Raw genomic sequence first — 19,958 nt, 5'->3', positions numbered from 1 at the left:
ATTTCTGAAGATGAAATTAACAATGTTTGCATTTCCAATATAAATGAAAAATTGAAACACACTGTACAATAATCACAGAATTAGTGTTTCTAAACTAGCAATATCTTTTTTTCCCTATTACCCAATATATTAATGACACTATGATTTGGACAATGGGATACTGAGACACACTCTCATGCAAGGGCCTGCTGAGATTATTTATCAACTGAAGTCCTCTCAAGCGTATAATTAGTAGCTTCTCAAACAGACAGGAAAACAAGAAACTTCTTCAGGAAAACAGATTGTTTAAAAGATATGCAGTCATTTAATCTCTGCTTTCCAAAGCCACATACCAAATTACTACTGCTGCTGTGACAGTGCCACAACAGCAAGAATGTAAAGAATCATCTCCCAGGGCACATAATTCATCAATTCAGAAAGCCTCAGAATTCAAACAAGAAAGAAGAGACAACAGTCAAGGGATCACTTACAGCCCAGGTTTTGGTCAGTCTGAAGATAGGTGCACTTTGCAGTGCTGACACCACAGACATAAGAGAATGAAGGTTATTGAGGTCTAGAAGCTTCTGGAAAAAAAAAAAAGTTGGCTTAGCTAAAATTTTCCTATAGTTCCAGAATACAGTAAAATTAGAACTGCTGCCCTTGTAGTTTGTAAATTGTAGAAAGAGGCTGGATGTAAAATTCATCCTTGAATGATGGATGGATTCATTGCTCAGGAGCATCTGATGAAGATTTGTGATTCTACTGAGGGAAAAGAAGGAAAGAAAAATAAAAAAGGAGGGCAGTGCTTTTCATTTTGCAAAGGACATGAAAACTCTTCTAAGAATAACCCAGTGTCTCCGGGTTGACCATTCTCCTAGTACTTGGACTATGAATTTGTGCCAGGAACTTGTTTAGGTACGTTCTCTTCTCCATAAGCACAAAACTGCTATGTAAACTCACTGAAAATACTCATAATACAAGAAAAATTGTTTTTGTATTAAATGGAAAATATTATGCTAATCTACATATCCCACCACTCACAAGCTATTTCACATATACAAGATTAGTACTCAGGTCTTTGATCTACCTGCCATCTTCTTACTAATATTAGAAAGTGTCACGGTATTCATACACAAAATAACCATAGGTCACGAAACAGAAAAATACTTCTTAAAATAAATATATTTATTTTTAAATGTTAAGAATGACTTACAAAAACAGTTCTCAAACTGTGAGCTTTTTTCTATGATTATGTTTTTCTATGATTCTATGATTTATAACTCTAAGTTTTATTTGAACAACTATATTTTACAAATAGTAATGAGGTCACACAATAGCTGTTTTGGAAGCAAGATTTCTTTTCATAAAGACATACATTTGAATGGGGGGAGAGAAAACAGAACAGTTTACAACCATGTTCAGCATTGGCTACATGTAGTTGGCCAGCACAAGAAACCATTTTTAACTTTGTTAGGCAAAAACACAAGATAATTCACAATGAACTGGGTATGATTTTTTTTTGTTTGTTTTTGTTTTAAACAAAATAGGAACAATTGATATCATACCTTTGTCTTATTCATGTCATACAACATAGCAGATGTGCTAAAAATACCCAGAATGTTACCCTATGTAATCCAAAAATGGTTCATAGGAGTAGTGTAGAAGCAAATAAAAAGGAAATAACATTTTAAATGACAGTACAATAAATATGCACTTACTTTAGCAATTTTCACAAAATGGCTCAGTATTTCTGCCCTTATTTTTAAGGTCTGTGTTGTTAATATTTCTCGTACAACCCAAAAACTGACCTATAAAGTAAAGAGATGTGACTGAATTTATTTACAAAAAAGAACTTGATTAAATAGTTTCATGATGTTCGATGGAGAAAACAGAGTAGGAAAATAAAAGAGGTCTGATCCCCTAAGTTCTCATCTGAATATTACCCCAAAGCATTAGCATTGATATAAGAAGTAAGTACAGAAGTGAGCTGACACTAAGATAACTGAAGAAACAGACGGAACGCAGAAAAAGAAGGAAAAGAATTGCTAATTTTCTACAATGACACACCAACAAAAATTATTAGGAACTTATAGTCTAGTGGTACAACAGGAAAAAACGTGGACAAAGCAACTGAGAAAAAGAACTGTCATTTAAAAATCTTGATCCTCATTTATAAAAATATTCATACGAGTAGTACTATTTCACTTTGTACTTGAAAACTACAGTACCTGTTCAACACATTCATCAAATAATACCTGGTTAAACCTCCTAGTGAAGGCAACGATATTTGGAGCGAGGATATGTTTTTCTTTCTTATTCCACCCGCAGCTGGCTAACTCCTAGGAAAAACATCAAAAATTGCATCCAAAGTCAGTAATGTTTAAAAACAATAAAAATATAAAAGAATTTATAAAAGCAGCGTCTATCACATTTTACTAAAACCAATCCAAGGCACCAGTTCAATGAAAATGAAAGCCTAAAATACAGGTTATAACTAGAGGCATAAGTCAAGCACTGAAATCTAATGTGAACTGATGGGAGCAGAAAAGAGAGCAGTCAATTTTCACACGTTATATATTTATCCAGAATAAACTCTTGCACAGAGCAGGACATAAAGACTTGCAGAAAAGCACAGTCATCTCCTTTTAAGACAGCTGGGAAATCACAGTAAATCAGGCTCAGTTACAGACTCACAGGGCTAACAAGGAACAAGCCTAGAAGAGTATTAGTGAACTGCAAGAAGTTGAGCATTTTAGAATGAAACACCCTTAATTAAATGGTTACATATCCACAGGTACTGAAATCTCAAAATGTAAACAGTTTAAAAAAAAACCTACCTCAGGCTGTATAGCTTTAAATACTGGCATATCCATTAACGTAATCTGGCTCTGCAATAAAGATAAAATTTTAAATAATGCAATATGAAGAGCTAACAATCATGTATTTACATCTGCTTGATGTGACACTTGAGTAACTTCAAACCAAACGGTAGTATTTCCTCCACAGAACATAATCAATCAGTCCAGAATCAGGCCACCCCTGTCCAAGCTGATATCACAGAATCACAGAACGTTAGAGATTGGAAGGGACCTTACACATAGGGGACATACCACGTGCAAAAATGTCACCATCCTGAGTGGCAACATGTCATTATTTCTACCTAACAGCAGCTCTCATCTGTGTATTCTGCATTATTGTTAAAGAACAGATTCATCAGATTTTTTTCTGAAGTGACAAAAGAATAATGTAGCCACATATCCAGATCTTTTTTTGTGAAGAAGATATTATAGGTAGGATCTTATTTGAAACAAATGAAACATCACTTTGAAAACCAGAATGTTAATGAAACATTGAACTAGGTTCAACAGCTGATATCCTGTGATTTCAATGAAAAAAAAAAAAATCAATAGAATTGCACATACCTAATATCATGTATTATTACCTAATACATTGTTTTCTAAAACACTGGGGAAAAAAATCAAATGGCTTTAGCAGAAAACCAAATGTGCTATGTCAGCTCAGCACTAAATGATTGTCCTGAGATGTTTATTTTGTTATAGTTTATATAATCAGATTTTTGTTTTTTTATATTCTGCAAGTCATGAATAGAATACAAGCATAAATGCAAAATTAGTATTTCTACTTACAGCAAACTCCTCAGGAGTTACTTTCAATACATCAAATACAACTGCGTCATAGCTTTTATTGGCATAATCTGAACTTCGCCCTTCCAGAGAATCTGAGCTGCTACTACCCTACAACAAAAAAAAGTACACATCTGCAGATTGATGAAACTCACATCCGATTAAGAAATGACAAGAAAAACTGTGAACCTTCAAAAAGCTGCATACTTCTACATTATTAAGCTTAGTTTAGCACAGTTTGTGAATATTTCTAACCTATTTCAGAAAACTTTGTTCTACAAAAACTATGGTGACATACAATTTTAGCTCTGTGAAATTCCACACTTTAGAAAGCTATTTTTAAAATTATAGACTAGATAAAAGTTTTCTCACAAAAGGAAACTTATTGGGATTTTGAAGATTCATATTCAAAGGAAGTGTTTAAATTAAATGCGCCAGGTAAAGATTAGGCAGATTCAAATCATGCTCCTCTCTCCATAACAATAGTAAGGAAGAAAAAAATAGTAATTCCTTTCTTCAGGAATAATCTCATTTAATAATAGTAATACCATCTTTTTTTTCCTATTTCTTAAAACTACATATTAAACACATATATGCATGTAAAATCTTAAGCCCTTACCTCACTTAAGTTATTTGTTTGTTAGAAGAACATGGCTGTCAAACAAAGATGAACAACTAACTGTGGCATGTAAATCTCACTTAAAACTGACTTGGTAACAAAGAACTAGAAACTGGTAAATGGTAAACGTGATGCTGTTTTTTGTTTGTTTTCCTCCCTTCTTCCTCCCAATTATCTGGAGGACTACTGACTAGGAAGCCTGACATTGGTACTGGGTAAATCTAAGAAGCGTATAAAGGGGAATTAGTAGAAACACAGGTATGCTGTATCAGTAAACTGTCAAGATAACATTTAGAATGAGCAGCACTACCTCAGTATCAACAGACATGGTGATACTGAGGGAAATGGAAATGGCAAAGGAAATGGTTAATACAATCTTGTTGGACTTCCAAAAGACTTTTAACATGGTTCCTGATTCCAAAGCCTTTAAGGAAACCATGCAACCTTACAACAGAGACTATCCTTGCAATGATAAATAATTATTTACAAGACAGGAGGCAGAGTAGCTGATTAGAGGTAGAAGCATTAAGAATATGTAAATCAGCTGAGAAGTACATATGGGTAAGCAAGGATTATTATATATTCAGCAACCTTGAAAAGATAAACAACGAGGTGACAATTTGTTGATGACCGTTTATCTTCACTTTGTTTACTCAAGATGGTAAAACAAAAACATAACCTGGCAATGAAAAACTACAAAAGGGGCTTCACAAGTTTGATTAGTCTGATAAAAGAAAAGAGAAAATGTATAAAGGTGTATGAATATGATCCTTTATAAATCCATGGTGCACCCAAACCTTTAACACATATGTAGTATTAGTCTCCACCTTAAAAAGTATATAGAAACAGGAAAAGTTTCAGAACAAGTTTCATACATTTAAAACATGTGCTTTACTGGGTAAAAAAGAAAAATTCAGTAGGGTAACTAATTACCAAGCAGTTTTCAGTTGGCTCTCCTGGACCTACAAACACAGGCTGTTAGCTATACACAGCAGATCACATGGAACACTTTTTTTTTTTTTTTTTTTGGGGGGGGGGGGAACAGGACATGACACCACAACAGAGTTGCCTGGCCTCCAAAGGATACAAAGGGTTGAAATGGACAACATCTTACAGAATACTAGTAAATTCCCCCCCAAAACTCCCCAAACCAACCAACCAAAATACTTCTGACTGGCTCCATCTGGATGGTACATTACATTGCTTTTAACGCCTTAACAAGTACTGGTATCTTCAGAAATTTAAGTTATGTAGAAAGAGGTCAAAAGCTGCTATTTAAAACTAGTCTAAATCAGTAATTATTGTCATCAACAACAAAAGAATAGACTGTAAACACTCAAAATCATGGAGCTCAAATTACTTCGTTGTCAACTGTTACTACACTGTTCATAAGAAACATGACTGAAATGACTGACAGGGGAAATGGTTTCTCTGAAACTTGAAACAAACCAACACTTCCAATTTTGATTGAAGGCAAAACAAACAAACAAAAAAAAACAGTGAATTGTACCTCTGGAGTGGCAGAGGTGACCATCACATTGGCCATGAAGTCATTCCTTTTATACATGCTCTCCCCAGGAAGCCAGAAGTTTCAGCTCAGCCAGCACAGGTAAGACAACATGACGAAAGCAGAATTCCTGTAAAGTAAATGCACTGTTATTTCTAAATGAAAAGATTCTTTAGAAACAATATAATCTTAAAAGCTAGATTGTCTTTTCTGTTTCAGGTAGCAAACACAAAGGACTGTAAGTATCACTAAAGCTAGGCCAAATCCTTACACCCATTTCCAATTAACTCAAGAAATGTTAAATGGCATCGTGTTTTATTCATGATTTATATTGCATTAGATTTTATTCAAAGTCTATGCTAGACAGTATTCATCCAGAAACTGCAGGATACCACTATATACCTTTAGATGAGAAACTGAAGCTATTAATTGACTGAAGAAATGGTGCTTCCTCACAATCCTCTGCTCATTGCTTTTTTATAAATGTATGAATTACTCTCATAATTGGTGATACAGTGTACTGTATGAAAGTAATACAAAAATTATATTTGCAGCTGCTCAGACCTCCACTAATATTTACAGACAGGTGTGCCTGAAAGCATCTCAGTCAGGTCCCAAAGAACAGAACACACAACATGCCAACATCGTCGTCTGTAATTGGAAGGATGAATCTCAAGTATCTTGGCTAATCCAGCAACAACATCATCTGAAATGAGACTTTTTCAAACTGTCTTAAGCAGACAAATACATTTCCAAATTATGACTTCACATATATCGCCTTAAGCTTCCTTCAGAAACCAAAGACTGGATTGCAAAAAAAGAGTATGCAGTTATCAGAAAGAAGCTGCCTCTATCTACTTGAAATAAATGATCTGTTCCAGTTAAGTTGCTGCAGAAATACAAAATGTTTAATGAACGTTTAAAACAAAAACATATTCAGTTCTGAATTAATAGACATTGGTCATAATAGTAACATTATTAAATAAAAGAATCAACCAATCTTCAAATAAAGCTCAAATAAAGCACAAATAATTACAGGACACCATAGTCCTAAGTATTCAGCAAAGAATCATCTCCCTGATACCAGGAAATCCGACTTCATTTTCTTTGATATATTTTAACTACTACGCTTTAAAGGATATGTGCCATGTGGACAGAGGTGGATGTATGAGTTCATTAATTTAATTAAGTTGCATCTCAATCAGAAAAACAACTGGTATATAAACAGGCACAACTAAAATGACAGCAACTGATGTGACTACAGACTTTGAATTCAGATTAAAAGGGTATTCAAAAGAATTACACACAAACATTTTTAAATAAAAATCTCTTATCCGATAACAAAAACAGATACTTCCACACACAACAACATTCTTTTTGTTCAAAATTTTATGTAAGGGGAAGTGAAAGGAATCACAAGCAACTTTATTTCCAAATCTATGTAGCCAAAAAAAACCCATAGAATGTGACCATAATGCTGGCTAATTCAGAAATTCCCTTAGGCAGCTTTCTTATGTCACTCAGAGAACTGTCACCAACGGATACATCAGGCCCCTCCCTCACAGTGGACCTCTTATCATCGCAATAAGACTGCGATTAATTCACTGGTTCTTCTTGAAACAGAAAATGCTGTTTCAAGACAAGCATTCTTTATATTTATATGACACGAAGTAAAAGTCAGCACCAAATTTAAATTCTACTCTCAATCACAGCCAAAATATACTTCACACAGACACTATGTTTAGTGCATTTTGCACACATTCATACTCGTTACTAGCTTAATAAGCTAAAGCTGCCATTACATTATTGTCCTAGTGACAGCACAATGGCACAGTACTTGCCAAAGACCTTCAGTAAAAAATTCAATACCACATTGCACTCTTATCCTGAAAATTTTGTCAGATATATCATAACGATACATTTAAAGTTTATGTACATTGCATCATGAATGAGAGTTTATACATTCTCAAATCTAAAACTACTTTTACCTTGTAAACAATTTTATAGGTATACATTAACAGATTCTTGGGACTACAATAAAATGGATGATTAACTGAATAAGGGGACAGCAGTAGATGTTTAGAAGCCTTCCTGAAGTCACAGTGTTCAACACGATCCATTCCTCATTATATAGAGAAGGTCTAAGCAGAGGATCTGCCCCTCATTTTGTTACATAGGTGATGACTTGCATGATTCACATCTGAGCACCTAATGGAACCTTAAGTGAAAACTTGTTAAGATGCATATTAAAAAAAAAAAAGCTAACACAGGACTGCACAGAAGAGACTGCTGAATTCCAACACCTGTCCCATCAAAAGAATGAACTTTTTCCCCAATTTAAATCAGTATGATACCTGTGAGGTGAAAGCAAAATGAACTATTTTATTATAACATCTAAATCAGCTGTTAGGGACAGATTAAAATATAGCTAACTCTGTAGTCCTGTTTCACTGCATGAAGAACTGGTAGTGTTGCAGAAAGTTTACACGTACTTCAAACATACTGCTAGCAGACAGCTGCTGAGAATGTTTCATACACAGCATGCACACACATACTATGAGCAGTATTATTCACGTGTGTTTAAATAAGCACAAAAAAAAAAAAGGAACTGCTCACAGAATTACCAAGTCAGCTCAAACACTGATTCACTTCAAAATGAGAAAACAATCATTCCGCACAGCATACTCCATGGCAACCACTGCCACAGGCTCCTGTATATGTACTCTTTTAGCAAAATGCATACAAATTAGTCTGCAGGTACTCAAATATACAACTAGGGATATCACCACATCTCCCTTCACATCCTTATCCTTTCCCAAAATACTTCAATCACACAAACAGGAAAGTGCTGAAAAAAAAAAAGCAGATGAGAATAAAAGTAACCCCTTATTTTACTTCATTGAGAAAAGCAAGGTCTTTGCTGCACTTATCACCATAGAAGGCCTTACAGAACAAACAGCAGCAATTTTTCACACAATCTCATGGACATGTGTGAAATCAAGCAATAACTGTGTTTCAAATAACACCAGAATCTCCTCAGTTAAACTAGTCAAGAATCAATTTCCTTTATCTTGTGTCCTGATAAAATAAACTTGTATTTTGAGCACTAGCAGACTGCAAAGTATTTCTAGGTCTGGAGTTGCTTCTGTTAATAGCCCTTAGAGATACTGAGGTGGAAAGCAATTTTTATGATGTAATTTCTTTAAAATGTAGTATTTATATCATGGCCACAAAAACACTCTCATCTCCTCCTTCTCCGCCTTCCTGACTAAGGTTTCCAGTGTGCGGGGGCTCAAAAATGCTCTGAAAGGGGAAAGAAAAATCCCATATGTGATCTTGTATCCTGTCCAAGCTCTGTTTTACTGCAAGTTTTTACATTTACTAAACAAGAGACAGAACTGCTTTAACATCTGAAACCAAAAGCACTAGCATACTTTTGCTTTCAAAATTCAGCACACAGAAAGCCTACTGGGTTAGATACTTTCATTTTAAAAAGGAACAAAATCGATTTTTTCACAAATACTTCAAATATAACATAAGCTTTAAAATTACATTACTTTTGTGTGCATGTTTCTTCAAGATTCACTTCTTGTATGAAAAACAACTTCTCTCACACCCATTTTCTTTTGCTGGAGGAAAGTCATAGGGAGCAATTGTCTTCGCAAGTCAAGTCAAAGGTGGGGATTTTATTCTTATGAAATCATCTGGTGATATGAAGCATTTCCACGCCTGCTACCACAAATGGTATTACTCTGCAAATTAACAGTGGAGCTACTACTAAGTCTCCTGTAACAAAAGGCTGTCAGACTACATGCAAACAGTAAGAACAACTAATACAAAAGATACTCTCCCATACTTGCAATATTTCACTCCAGTGAGATTAAAAAGAAATACTCAAAATTCTGAAAATTATAAAAGGTCCAACATGTTCGCAATGAAAGTCACTAAAATAACATATAATTTCATTTCATAGCCTTTGCTTCTTAAAAATTCTCTTGACTAGTTAATCATTACAATGATTTATTATATAAACAGTGCTAAAACAAAATGAAAAAGCCCTTTTGTGTTTGTAGGGAAGGTTCACATGTACAGTAGACCTCATTCAGAGATAGACAGTAGCAAAACGGGTAAGTCAGGATGCAAATGTACATACCAGCACAGTTTGTCCGCTCTTTGCTGCCAACTTAAACCCATTTACACATGGATTTCTCCTCTTTGCAGCAGAAGTGGAGATAGGGCAAGATCAACTAAATTGAAAAAAAAAATCAAAACAAAACAAGAATAATCCCTATAACCATTATTTTAACAGAATATGTCAAGTTTGTCATCTATGGTACAGGAGTGACACTCTCTGAAAGCAGAAAGGCTAATTTTACATTGTTTTTAGTGATATGCATGTATTCTACTTACAAAGACCACAAGTTCATCCTTATTACATGAGAAAGTCCTTATGGAATCTTAAGCACAGATACCACCTTTGGCCAATAAAGTCACTGTGCTATAAATTCTAAATGCCAGCAGACTATTCAGGGGAAGTAACTAACCACACTGTTCTCAAGAAATATGAGAATAACTATGTAAGCAACCATTGATGACCATTAATCTTACTGATTTTCTTGTTGGAGAAAAAATATTGGTTTAGACAAACTTCTGATAAGACCTGGTACACCCGTTCTGAGCTCCAAACTATAACTGTCTTCACCAATTTCAAACCCTACCTACTTAATAACTTCATTAAGTCATTGCAGTTTTCCCAATATCACTGAATCATGAACTGACAGCTGTAGCATGCTTTTAAGAAAATATGCATTAGTATTTTATCAAAAGCTGACTGTTTTTTCTTAAGTTCAAATTAATTGCTCAGCTGTTCAGCGAAGACAATTAAAAAGCAGTAGGGCCTCATTTGAGCGCTGATAAGCTTGGCTGGAACCAACAAGAGTTAACAGTTTTGGTTTATTTAAAAAAAAAAGAAACAAACACCAGTACCAAACATCAGAGAGGTTAGCTGTCATTGAACAAGATAAGGGAATGAAGAACACTGTTGATCTTGCTGGAGGTAAAAAGCAAGATCCTTTCAATATACTACTCCACTTTACTGGCAGTTGCCATAACCTACGGACACCTTTACAATATACTACACAGAGCTCTACGTTCAATTCTGATTTATGATCTCTGCACTCATTTTCCTCTTTCTTCATCGCAAAACTATTCCTCCAGATGTTCAACATCAGAACATTGCTTTCCATGATGAACAATGAACAAAGTCATATTCAGATGCTGTGGGCGTAGAGTACAAATGAGAATATACTACAGTTAACACACTGGAAGATGAAAGTGGGACTGCATTATGAAAACAGGATGAAACAATAACGTGGTTACACTTGCACCCCTCTGCTTGCTTTCAACCACTGATGTGAACCACTGATGTGAACCATACATCACCATCTATGTCACATCTAGTTTCAGACCGGAGGCTTGAAAGAGGCAAAAAAAAAAGCCCCACCTTTTTGTGCTATTGATAAATAAAAAGGGAGTTAGAATTAAGGTAATCTAGAACCATGTTTTGCTTATTCTCTACACCTAGGTATTTATGTAGCTTTTTTTTTTTCTTTTTTCCTAAATTTCATTTGCTTAGTGTCATCATCTTAAAATTAGAAAGCAAAAAAGTAAACTTTCAAACTCTGAGTCTGGGCAGTTTATAGCTATTTTATTATTGCAGTGACAGAGCAAGCCAGCCTGGATGCATTTCAAAAGTAGAACTTCTTTAAATCTTTCAAAGAAACAGCTGCTGAATTCTATGCAGATACTTGCTAACCTAGAGAAAAGTTAATGCACAAACCTCAGAAGCACTGAGCACCCCGCTGTAAAATCTGACTGACAGCATCCCTTCTGAGAAGTTCAGTACTTTGAAACACTACGTCCTATCTTTGCTTTCCTGAGTGCCCTGTCCAGCCAAATATCAACTGTCAAATCTCACTTCTCATTCCCTCACATATGACTTCCGCAAAGTGGAAAGGAAAAAGACCCCATTTCCTATTGTAAAGGCAGAAACGACCTACTTCCTTTAGAAAACAGAAATCTTTTATGTGCCATTCTGAGCCCTTTTATGATATAAAATGCATGCACAAACACATGCATAAGACTCGGGATAGCTGAGTGGTCTAACAGCCACAATGCTTTATATGCAAAAGCTTTTGTTCTTTTGAAATGATTCAACACAATGTTTTTGGCCATTTTTGTAGCTCTGGTGCCCACAGCACAAGAAGGACATGGATGTATTAGATCAGGTCCAGAGGAGGACCAAGAAGATGATCAAGGGGCTGGAGCACCTCTCCTGCAAAGACAGGCTAAGGGAGTTGGAGTTGTTCAGCCTGGAGAAGAGAAGGCTCTGGGGAGACCTTACAGCGGCCTTCCAGTACCTAAAGGGGGCCTACAGGAAAGCTGGGGAGGGACTCTTCCTCAGGGAGTACAGTGACAGAACAAGTAATGGCTTTAAACTAAAAAAGGGGAGATTTAGATTAGATATTAGGAAGAAATTCTTTACTCAGAGGTTGGCGAGGCACTGCAACAGGTTGCCCAGAGAGGCTGTGGATGCCCCATATCCCTGGAGGCGTTTAAGACCAGGACAGATGAGGCCCTGAGAAACCTGATCCAGTGGGTGGCATCCTTGCCTATGGCAGGGGTGTTGGAACTAGATGATCTTTGAGGTCCCTTCCAACCTGGGCCATCCCGAGCCATTCTATGATTTTGTACAACACGAAAAGTTCTAAAATATTAAAATCCCTGGATACAAATAATTGCCTACTAATAGTTTAAGGAAAAAAAAGTAAATAGGCTATAAATAAATGTTAAGACTTTTTAATCTTACGACTAAAATCATCCTAAGTGACAACTGTCTTGTGTACATGTTTTTAGTATCCATTTTACCAGGAAGTTCTAATATATTTCATTATTATTTATGCAACAGTACCACCTATAGATAAAATGTCACAAACAAGTTAGTAGTTTCATGCACATTCTTTTCTGATAAACTTATTACTACAGTTAACAGTGAATAATGAAAAGCTAACGGAAATTATGTTTTTAATTCAGCATATAAGATCCTGTGCTGGGCTGCGACAAGATCAAATGAAGATACATCTTTTGAAGGGAAACAGTACTCCAAAGTTCATTGCAGCGATTTACACCATTCACTGTTATACTATCAGCACAAGTAAAACAAAAATTGAGCAGTTTTAACAAAGTGCATCCCATATTTAGGGTCATCAGTCCTGTCAGTGTTCAATAGATTGAAAGAGGATTTTAACCAAAAACATATAAACATTAAGGTACTGTGGATTAACTGTATGTTAACCCAGTAATTTAGTTGTCCTGCAACAGTCCAAATCCTGCCTTCCCGAAAGAACTCACCATCATAGCAACCTGGACACAAAAATAAATAAATAAAGGAATCTGTGGCAACCACTACACCAAAAAGGTAGAGCTGACACTCTGCAAAGTCAATAAAAATAAGGTCTTACTGTTTTTTGAAATAATAACTACAAGATACATTTTTCATTCAAGATCTGTATGTACAATATCACCAAAATGTACTTCATAATGCTCCTAAACTGTCAAAATTAATTTCAAAATTACTTTCAAAATTATTAAATATCTCAGAGAATCCTTAGCTGGTAAAACCATGAAAGAGCAGGAGGCTGGAAAAACAGGTTTGAATATGAAATGCTATTTCCATCCGGATTATATCCCATATTTTATTACACCCACAAGTAACTGAGTTCACTCAAATGCCTGTTTATTATATTTACAAATTCATTATTCCATTTTCTCTTCTCTTATCTCCATTTAGCTATTTCTGCTGCCATTTAACGCCTCAAGAAGTAATGTAATTATATGAGCAATGCTGTCTGTATAAACACAAAAAAAAAGGCATGATCAAGTGACATTTAACTAAATAGAGACAGCATCTGAATACCTAAACCAATTAAGACAAGAAATATAGTGGAGGTTTCTAATAATTCATAACCAATTTCTGAAGTCTTCACATCAAGCTTGGACTTTTTTAAAAACAAACAACAACAACCAACCAACCAAAACAACAACAAAAATCCACAGCCATCCCTTAAAATTGATTAAGAATTCAAGGAAATTTTATTGCACACATACAGTATAGAAGACTTAAGTGATTATCACTAGAGTCTTCCCTTGTTTTCATCATCATTAATTCAATCCATTGCACATATCACTTAAAGTTTTAATACTGAAAATCAGTGCAAAACCCAGACTCTGCAGTAAACACCTGTATGAAAAGTGTGAACAAGTAATTAATTTAAAAATTCATTTTGTTAATTTGTCATAGTACAAAAATAGATTTACTGGAAAATGACACAGTGTCTTAAATTCACCCTTAGCTTCACTGACTTGACACTCCCATACCACAGTGTTACAGATTCTCCTCTCAAAGTCAAGTAAATGCTGCATTTGCTCTCATTGTATCACTAGAGCATGTTAAGGAAAAAAAAAAAATCTGTTTGCACAGGACAAAAGAATGCTTCATTGTTAAAAAAAAAAATCCAACCACAAACAGGAACAAAAAAATGATGTCTCCACTCCCAGCAGGAAGGAAACAATTATGGTCAGTTACTGGCATTTGGAACATATTTTCTGCTTCTGTAAAACCCAGCTTTTTGTTTTCATTCAAAAATTGAAAATAATGTCTCTCAGCTAAAGCAGTAACATCTAGTCAAACATTAAATTGTGTTTAAATTTCTCAGCAAAACTAGTTGAATTATCATACTTAGTATCAGTCTCAAGATTAGAAGACACCTGGGGCAGTCACACTAAACATCATTAACATATTTTGAAGCAGTATATAAACACAATATTACTTTGAGGGACTCGCAAGGACTAGTATTTGCAATATAGAAGAACAGCCTTTGCAGTTTGGAAGTCTTCTATTAATTATAAGGCGGTTTTTGTGTTCAAATACTAGAAGTCAGCAGGGGTATCTCACATCTACTCTCACTGGAAAAAAGAAGTTGCATTTCTTAAATTAAGAAATTAGCTGTAAGCTATCCTCCCCCACCCCCCCAAAAAAAATCTAGTATAATTTGCTACTACTTAAAATGCCTCATTCTGTGTCAACCATAAAAACCTCTAGACTTAGTCTCTCCAAATTTATTTTAGAACACTTCAAGGTTTGCAATGTTCCACTAGGCGGCACTGATTCTTAACTTATTAAAGGCCTGTCTGCAACGTATCTTAAATCTTTTGTTTTAGTATATAATCATAACTCAGAAAATCTACCAAAGACATCCACATGTTCTTAAAAAATTAAAATGGAAATGATTCTACTTTTATATTCAATTACTCTGAAAACCTATTTTACATCATAATTTAGAAAAATGGAAATAAATTGAGAGAAAGTATCACAATTGGTTAATGTGAAGTCAACCAGAAGACAATACTATCTAGAAACTATTTTAGTGGAACATTTATATTCCATATGATAGAATCCTATTATTCACTGAATGTGATATAGCATTTACAGGCTGCATAGGTACATATACTATCCAGAGAATGCGCATGAACTTGATAAGGGCTCCACCCTCTCCAAACTGTCTTTCAGGTACAGTAGCAGGTATGTAGTAGCAGTAGCAGCTCTCAAGGCAATAGTAGATAAGGGAGGGGAAAAAAAAAAAAGCTGCCATCTCTCTAGAGCTATGAAGATACGAAGATGTGCATTTGTGGGAAGGAGAGAACATTGGCACAATGGAGACAAGCCTTGGACCCCAACGAGGTTAAAAGAAAGCATATCTCAAGCTTTTGGCTAAAGAAATCCTTTAACAACTTTATGTCATATTATTAAATTTGAACGTAAGATTAAGGTATCGGCTATTGATGCACTAAACTGAAAACTAATGCAATGCAGTTAAAATACAGAAATGTGTATTACGGAAGTTTAAAGTAATGGGTGCAGGATTCCAAATACTTTACGAGTACAGGTCTCAGAGCTGATAATTCAGTCACCCAAGATACTTCCCAAGAGCATCCATCTATCAGCATCAGTCATCTCAGGCTTCCTCTACACTTTGACAGTAACTCTAGCATAGAGATGTATCCCACGCATCTCAAAAGATTGGTTTAAAATTAATTGGCCTGCAAGCAATCCTCATTCCAACAGATGATTGTTTGAAGACAATTTACTGCAATACATGTATCAGTTCAAACAAGCTATTAGACCACAGCCTCCAGTCCAGTCTCCTATTGACGCTCTGGAAAGAAGGACTGAACTTTCGTGGAACACTGAAAGAACACTATATTGCTATTTCAGTGGCCTTTTCCAAAAATGTAGTTGGGGTGTTATAACTCCCTGCTGTGTGGCGTTAAATTACTTTATCTTAATCCAGATTACATGCAGTTGATATTCTGCAGGAGTCACCCTCACAAAAGCAGCTCATGGAGGCTGCGTTTTGGCACCTGAAAAAATCAAAATTAACATTTATAACCACACAAACATAGCTACACTATGTTAACTGTTAATTACTTAAGTTAAATGAAACATGACCACAAACCGTGTCTTAGTATTTGCTAAGAAACTGAAAGATTACTAAATAAAATGAGGAAAAAAAGGAGCAAGCACTGCTGCCTAATGTTGAAGGGAACAAAGTAAAAAATATTTCTCAGGTTAACAACAATAACTAAATAAGCAATACCTGTCCTTCACAAAGAATAAATAATAAATACCGATTTAAGAATCTGATATCATCTTGATCTGTATCAAAACAGAGCTGCAGTTTTATCTCTAGCAGAAGTCAGTCCTCTCTCAAAAGCCATTATCCTTCAAACACATCTGCTAACTTACGACAAGATATACACTTGAGAGAGTTACACTTCAGGTAAGTCTCAATAAAGCTCTCAAAGAAAGAGAAATACATATCTGCAATATTACTGTATAATACTATCATGACTCTAGGTTCTTCTCTCAACAGAAGAGAGCTGATAGACGCTTCCATAATCTCTGGTATCAAACAGAGATGAAAATAGGAAAATACCTACTTTAATCACAGTTGCATACTTACAGCAGAGTAAGTTAGTGCTGCACTCACTCAACCCATTTTGCTGCACATCTCCATCAATCCATTGTTCGGTCTGGCTCTCACTATTGAGATGGTTTATCTCTTGTTTAAAAGCATGACATTCCTGCAAATAACCAGAAACAGAATTATGGTGACATTTATTACATAACTCAGTTCTTCCCAAACTCTGCATTTCTTACCTGTAACACGCGCTTGGATATTTTTATTCTTGGCTCTCCCTCCCAGTTGTAAATTGCTTTGATTGCTAATTTCCCATTCTAGTTTGACTAGTATGTGACAAATTCCAAAACTTAAAAAAAAGTATTAAACAAAGAATACATCACTTAGGAAAGAGCAACGTATGAAGAATTGTTTAACTATTCTCCAAATAGTACCTGTAGTATTACTGTATACTCCAAAGATTACCTGTAACTCTCACAATATCAGTCAGTACAGCTTTCAAGTTGATATCGGTGCGATTATTGGTAAATGCTACTCATTCTCACTTTGGTTTCCTCAAGACTTAACTAAACATAGCAAAACGGACACAAACCCAAATACAATCAATTTCTTTATACCAGCAAATCAAGCCTCGGCTCTTCCATAAAACAAGACCACCACCAAACCTGAGAAAATGCTATTTAGGTGGCTTGCCTTAGTGACATTTAGACCATGTCACCCTTTCCCTTTCTCCTCTTTTGCCTTATACCGACTTTTATAATACCTAGTATTTAAGACAACTAAATATCAAATTAGAACAAAATCATCTCAAAGATAGGCAATTTTCACCGGGAAACTGAAAATTCCACTAAAGCCCATGTAGCATTGCTAATGTTAACAAAAGCCATTGAGAATCAGATAGTGTTAGTAACACTGTGCCTCTACTACAGTCTCTACACTCTTCCTACTGTTAAGGAGCCTCCATTTACAAAGATGTGTATCTTCTAGCCTTTAAATTCTGTCTGGTATCAAAGAAAGCTATTCCCTGCTCAAAAAGTACTGTTCTCTTCATACACTCAAAAATCATCCATACTGCAAATACACATACAGTAGGGGCTCCCTACCAAATCAAGGGATCCTGGTTCACACAAGAATGAACATGACAAGGTACAAGTGAGTCAGTATCCCCTTAATTATTTCAGGTACAATTATAGATGTAACATACGTTCACATCCCAACTCAACTTCATCAATCATATTCAACTCCTGGCAGTTTTCTTTACTTGTTTTTTTTTGTTTGTTTGTTTTGGGGGGCACAACCTATTCTATATGCTTCTTTCACTCTGAATGTCGTTGAAGACTAACTTTCCAAGTAAAATTTCTATATATCTGAAAAATCTCTCTGCAAAAAATTCTCTGCAAACTCAGTCTCCACTGTGTTTGAACTTTTTAATTACAGAGCATTAATTGCTCCTGCTTCTCCACCTTCACCATATTGTTAATAGTCAAAGGTCATTTGCTATTGGAAGTACAGAAAACAGGCAGACAGAAAGAATTTATCACCTACAGATACACGACACTTTATATCAGCAAACAGATGTCTATGAAAGTATTATGGATAAACAGGGAAGAAGAAAATCTCGTTGGAAAAAAAATCATCAATATCATCAGAATCAATCACCAGAATCCTGCATTTAAAGGAGACCTCTGAACCTTCTTTTAATTTTGAGGCCAACATTAGTTCAAGTTGAAGCATGTTTCACACAACTAAACCAATAAAATTTATTTTGAAAATAATCTGAATATTCACTATACTTGATAAAAAGTTTGTAGAAAAAGAAAACATTTAGCACTAATTATATGAAGGAATGACAGAAATTCAAAAAAAAAAAATCCCAAACCATGTCTTAGACAACTGTAGAATACTCCAGATTCCTTACATTTCATACTGCTTTCTAAAGGAAGTATTAAAGCTTCCATATTCTCAATTCTTTTGATGTCACATGTTCCTTAAAAGGGTATCTAAATATTTTGGGGAAACTTATGTAAGACAGGAAAATGCTTTCTTATCCAAACATGAGAAAAATACACATTTTTAATACTTAAAGTAATTTATTTTCTTAATTAAAAATACTTGTACTTACTTAAGAGATGAGATACTAATGCCTATCTATTTCTGACTACTTATAAATAGACTTAGTCATAAAAGAAAATCACTGAAAGTAGCATATTTTAACTACACTACCTAAGCAGTCTTTTTTCTTTGGCAAAGGATCAGCTATGCTTTGCTAAAACACAAAAACGAAGTCTACATTCACGTAACAGTTGCAGGTTTTTCTACTCAACATTTAAAATCTGAAAACATTAGTATACAAAATACCTAAGCCTTTATGCTATTCATTTTCCATCACTTGAAGATGACATTTTATAAGATAAACGTAAAGATATTACAGTAATTCTAAACCAATCATTAGTCTACCGAAGTAAGTGAATTTTCTGGAAAGCCATCCTGGAGCAGTTTCAGAAGAAGTTCAATAGAAGACTATCTAGCATAATGCTCAGGAAACTGAATATGCATGACAGACATAAAGGTCAACTGAAAGTTAGGCTTTCAATGACAGAAAGTAAGAAAATAAGTTCAGATGTGAGAGGACAGGCTGACAAAACTAGGTTTGTTAATCTTAAGAGGACAAAGTTAAGGACTAATTCATTGCTGGCTTTAACTGCCTAAAGAGAAATTATTGGGGAGGTGGAACCAGACTTTTCTCCAAGGCAAGCGATGAAATGGTAAGAGGTAACAGAGAAGTCAGAGCAAAGTGAATTCCAATTACACATAAGGAAAAATATATTCACAATGAAAATGCTTACGCACTGGAACAAGCAAGGTTACCTGGTGAGGTTACCGAAACTCAAAATTCAAAGCAACCTGCTCTAACCTGACCCTGCTTTGAGCATGGATCTGGATTAGATTATTTCTGGAGGTCCCTCCCAACTTGCATTATTCTACAACTGCACTAATTCCTTATTCTAAAAGATGCCCAAGCTAGAGACTGTGAATACCTAAGCATATTGTTCTATATCCCACTTAAAGTAAGTTTGCATGGGTATTACACATCACTAACATGCCTAACCTCCTTATTCACAGGGATTTAAGCCATAAGAGATCACTACAATCACTTAGACTGATCTGTA

The 19,958-nt window shown here is 35.1% G+C and overlaps 1 protein-coding gene across 6 annotated transcripts in view; it reads right to left on the bottom strand.

Annotated features, from left to right (window-relative positions):
- Positions 1 to 19,958, bottom strand: part of RALGPS1 (Ral GEF with PH domain and SH3 binding motif 1) — a 109,732-nt gene that overhangs the window by 84,946 nt on the left and 4,828 nt on the right. For 4 of the 6 annotated variants that reach the window (XM_040531465.1, XM_040531463.1, XM_040531467.1 and 1 more), the window contains exons 2-8: positions 16,831 to 16,951; positions 5,753 to 5,879; positions 3,627 to 3,734; positions 2,817 to 2,867; positions 2,235 to 2,318; positions 1,698 to 1,787; positions 471 to 563 (exon numbers count right to left, since the gene is read on the bottom strand). In XM_040531465.1, the coding sequence (XP_040387399.1) occupies positions 471 to 563; positions 1,698 to 1,787; positions 2,235 to 2,318; positions 2,817 to 2,867; positions 3,627 to 3,734; positions 5,753 to 5,809 (483 nt within the window). In that variant the 5' untranslated portion in view covers positions 5,810 to 5,879; positions 16,831 to 16,951. Of the gene's footprint in view, positions 1 to 470; positions 564 to 1,697; positions 1,788 to 2,234; positions 2,319 to 2,816; positions 2,868 to 3,626; positions 3,758 to 5,752; positions 5,880 to 9,902; positions 9,997 to 16,830; positions 16,952 to 19,958 lie in introns of those variants that run through there. The other 2 variants (XM_040531469.1, XM_040531468.1) reach the window with 2 other exon arrangements.

Source organism: Cygnus olor, chromosome 19, assembly GCF_009769625.2.
Source record: "Cygnus olor isolate bCygOlo1 chromosome 19, bCygOlo1.pri.v2, whole genome shotgun sequence".
NCBI lineage: Eukaryota > Metazoa > Chordata > Aves > Anseriformes > Anatidae > Cygnus > Cygnus olor.
Note: the sequence above shows the minus strand (reverse complement) of the source record. Positions and strands in the feature narration are given on the sequence as shown.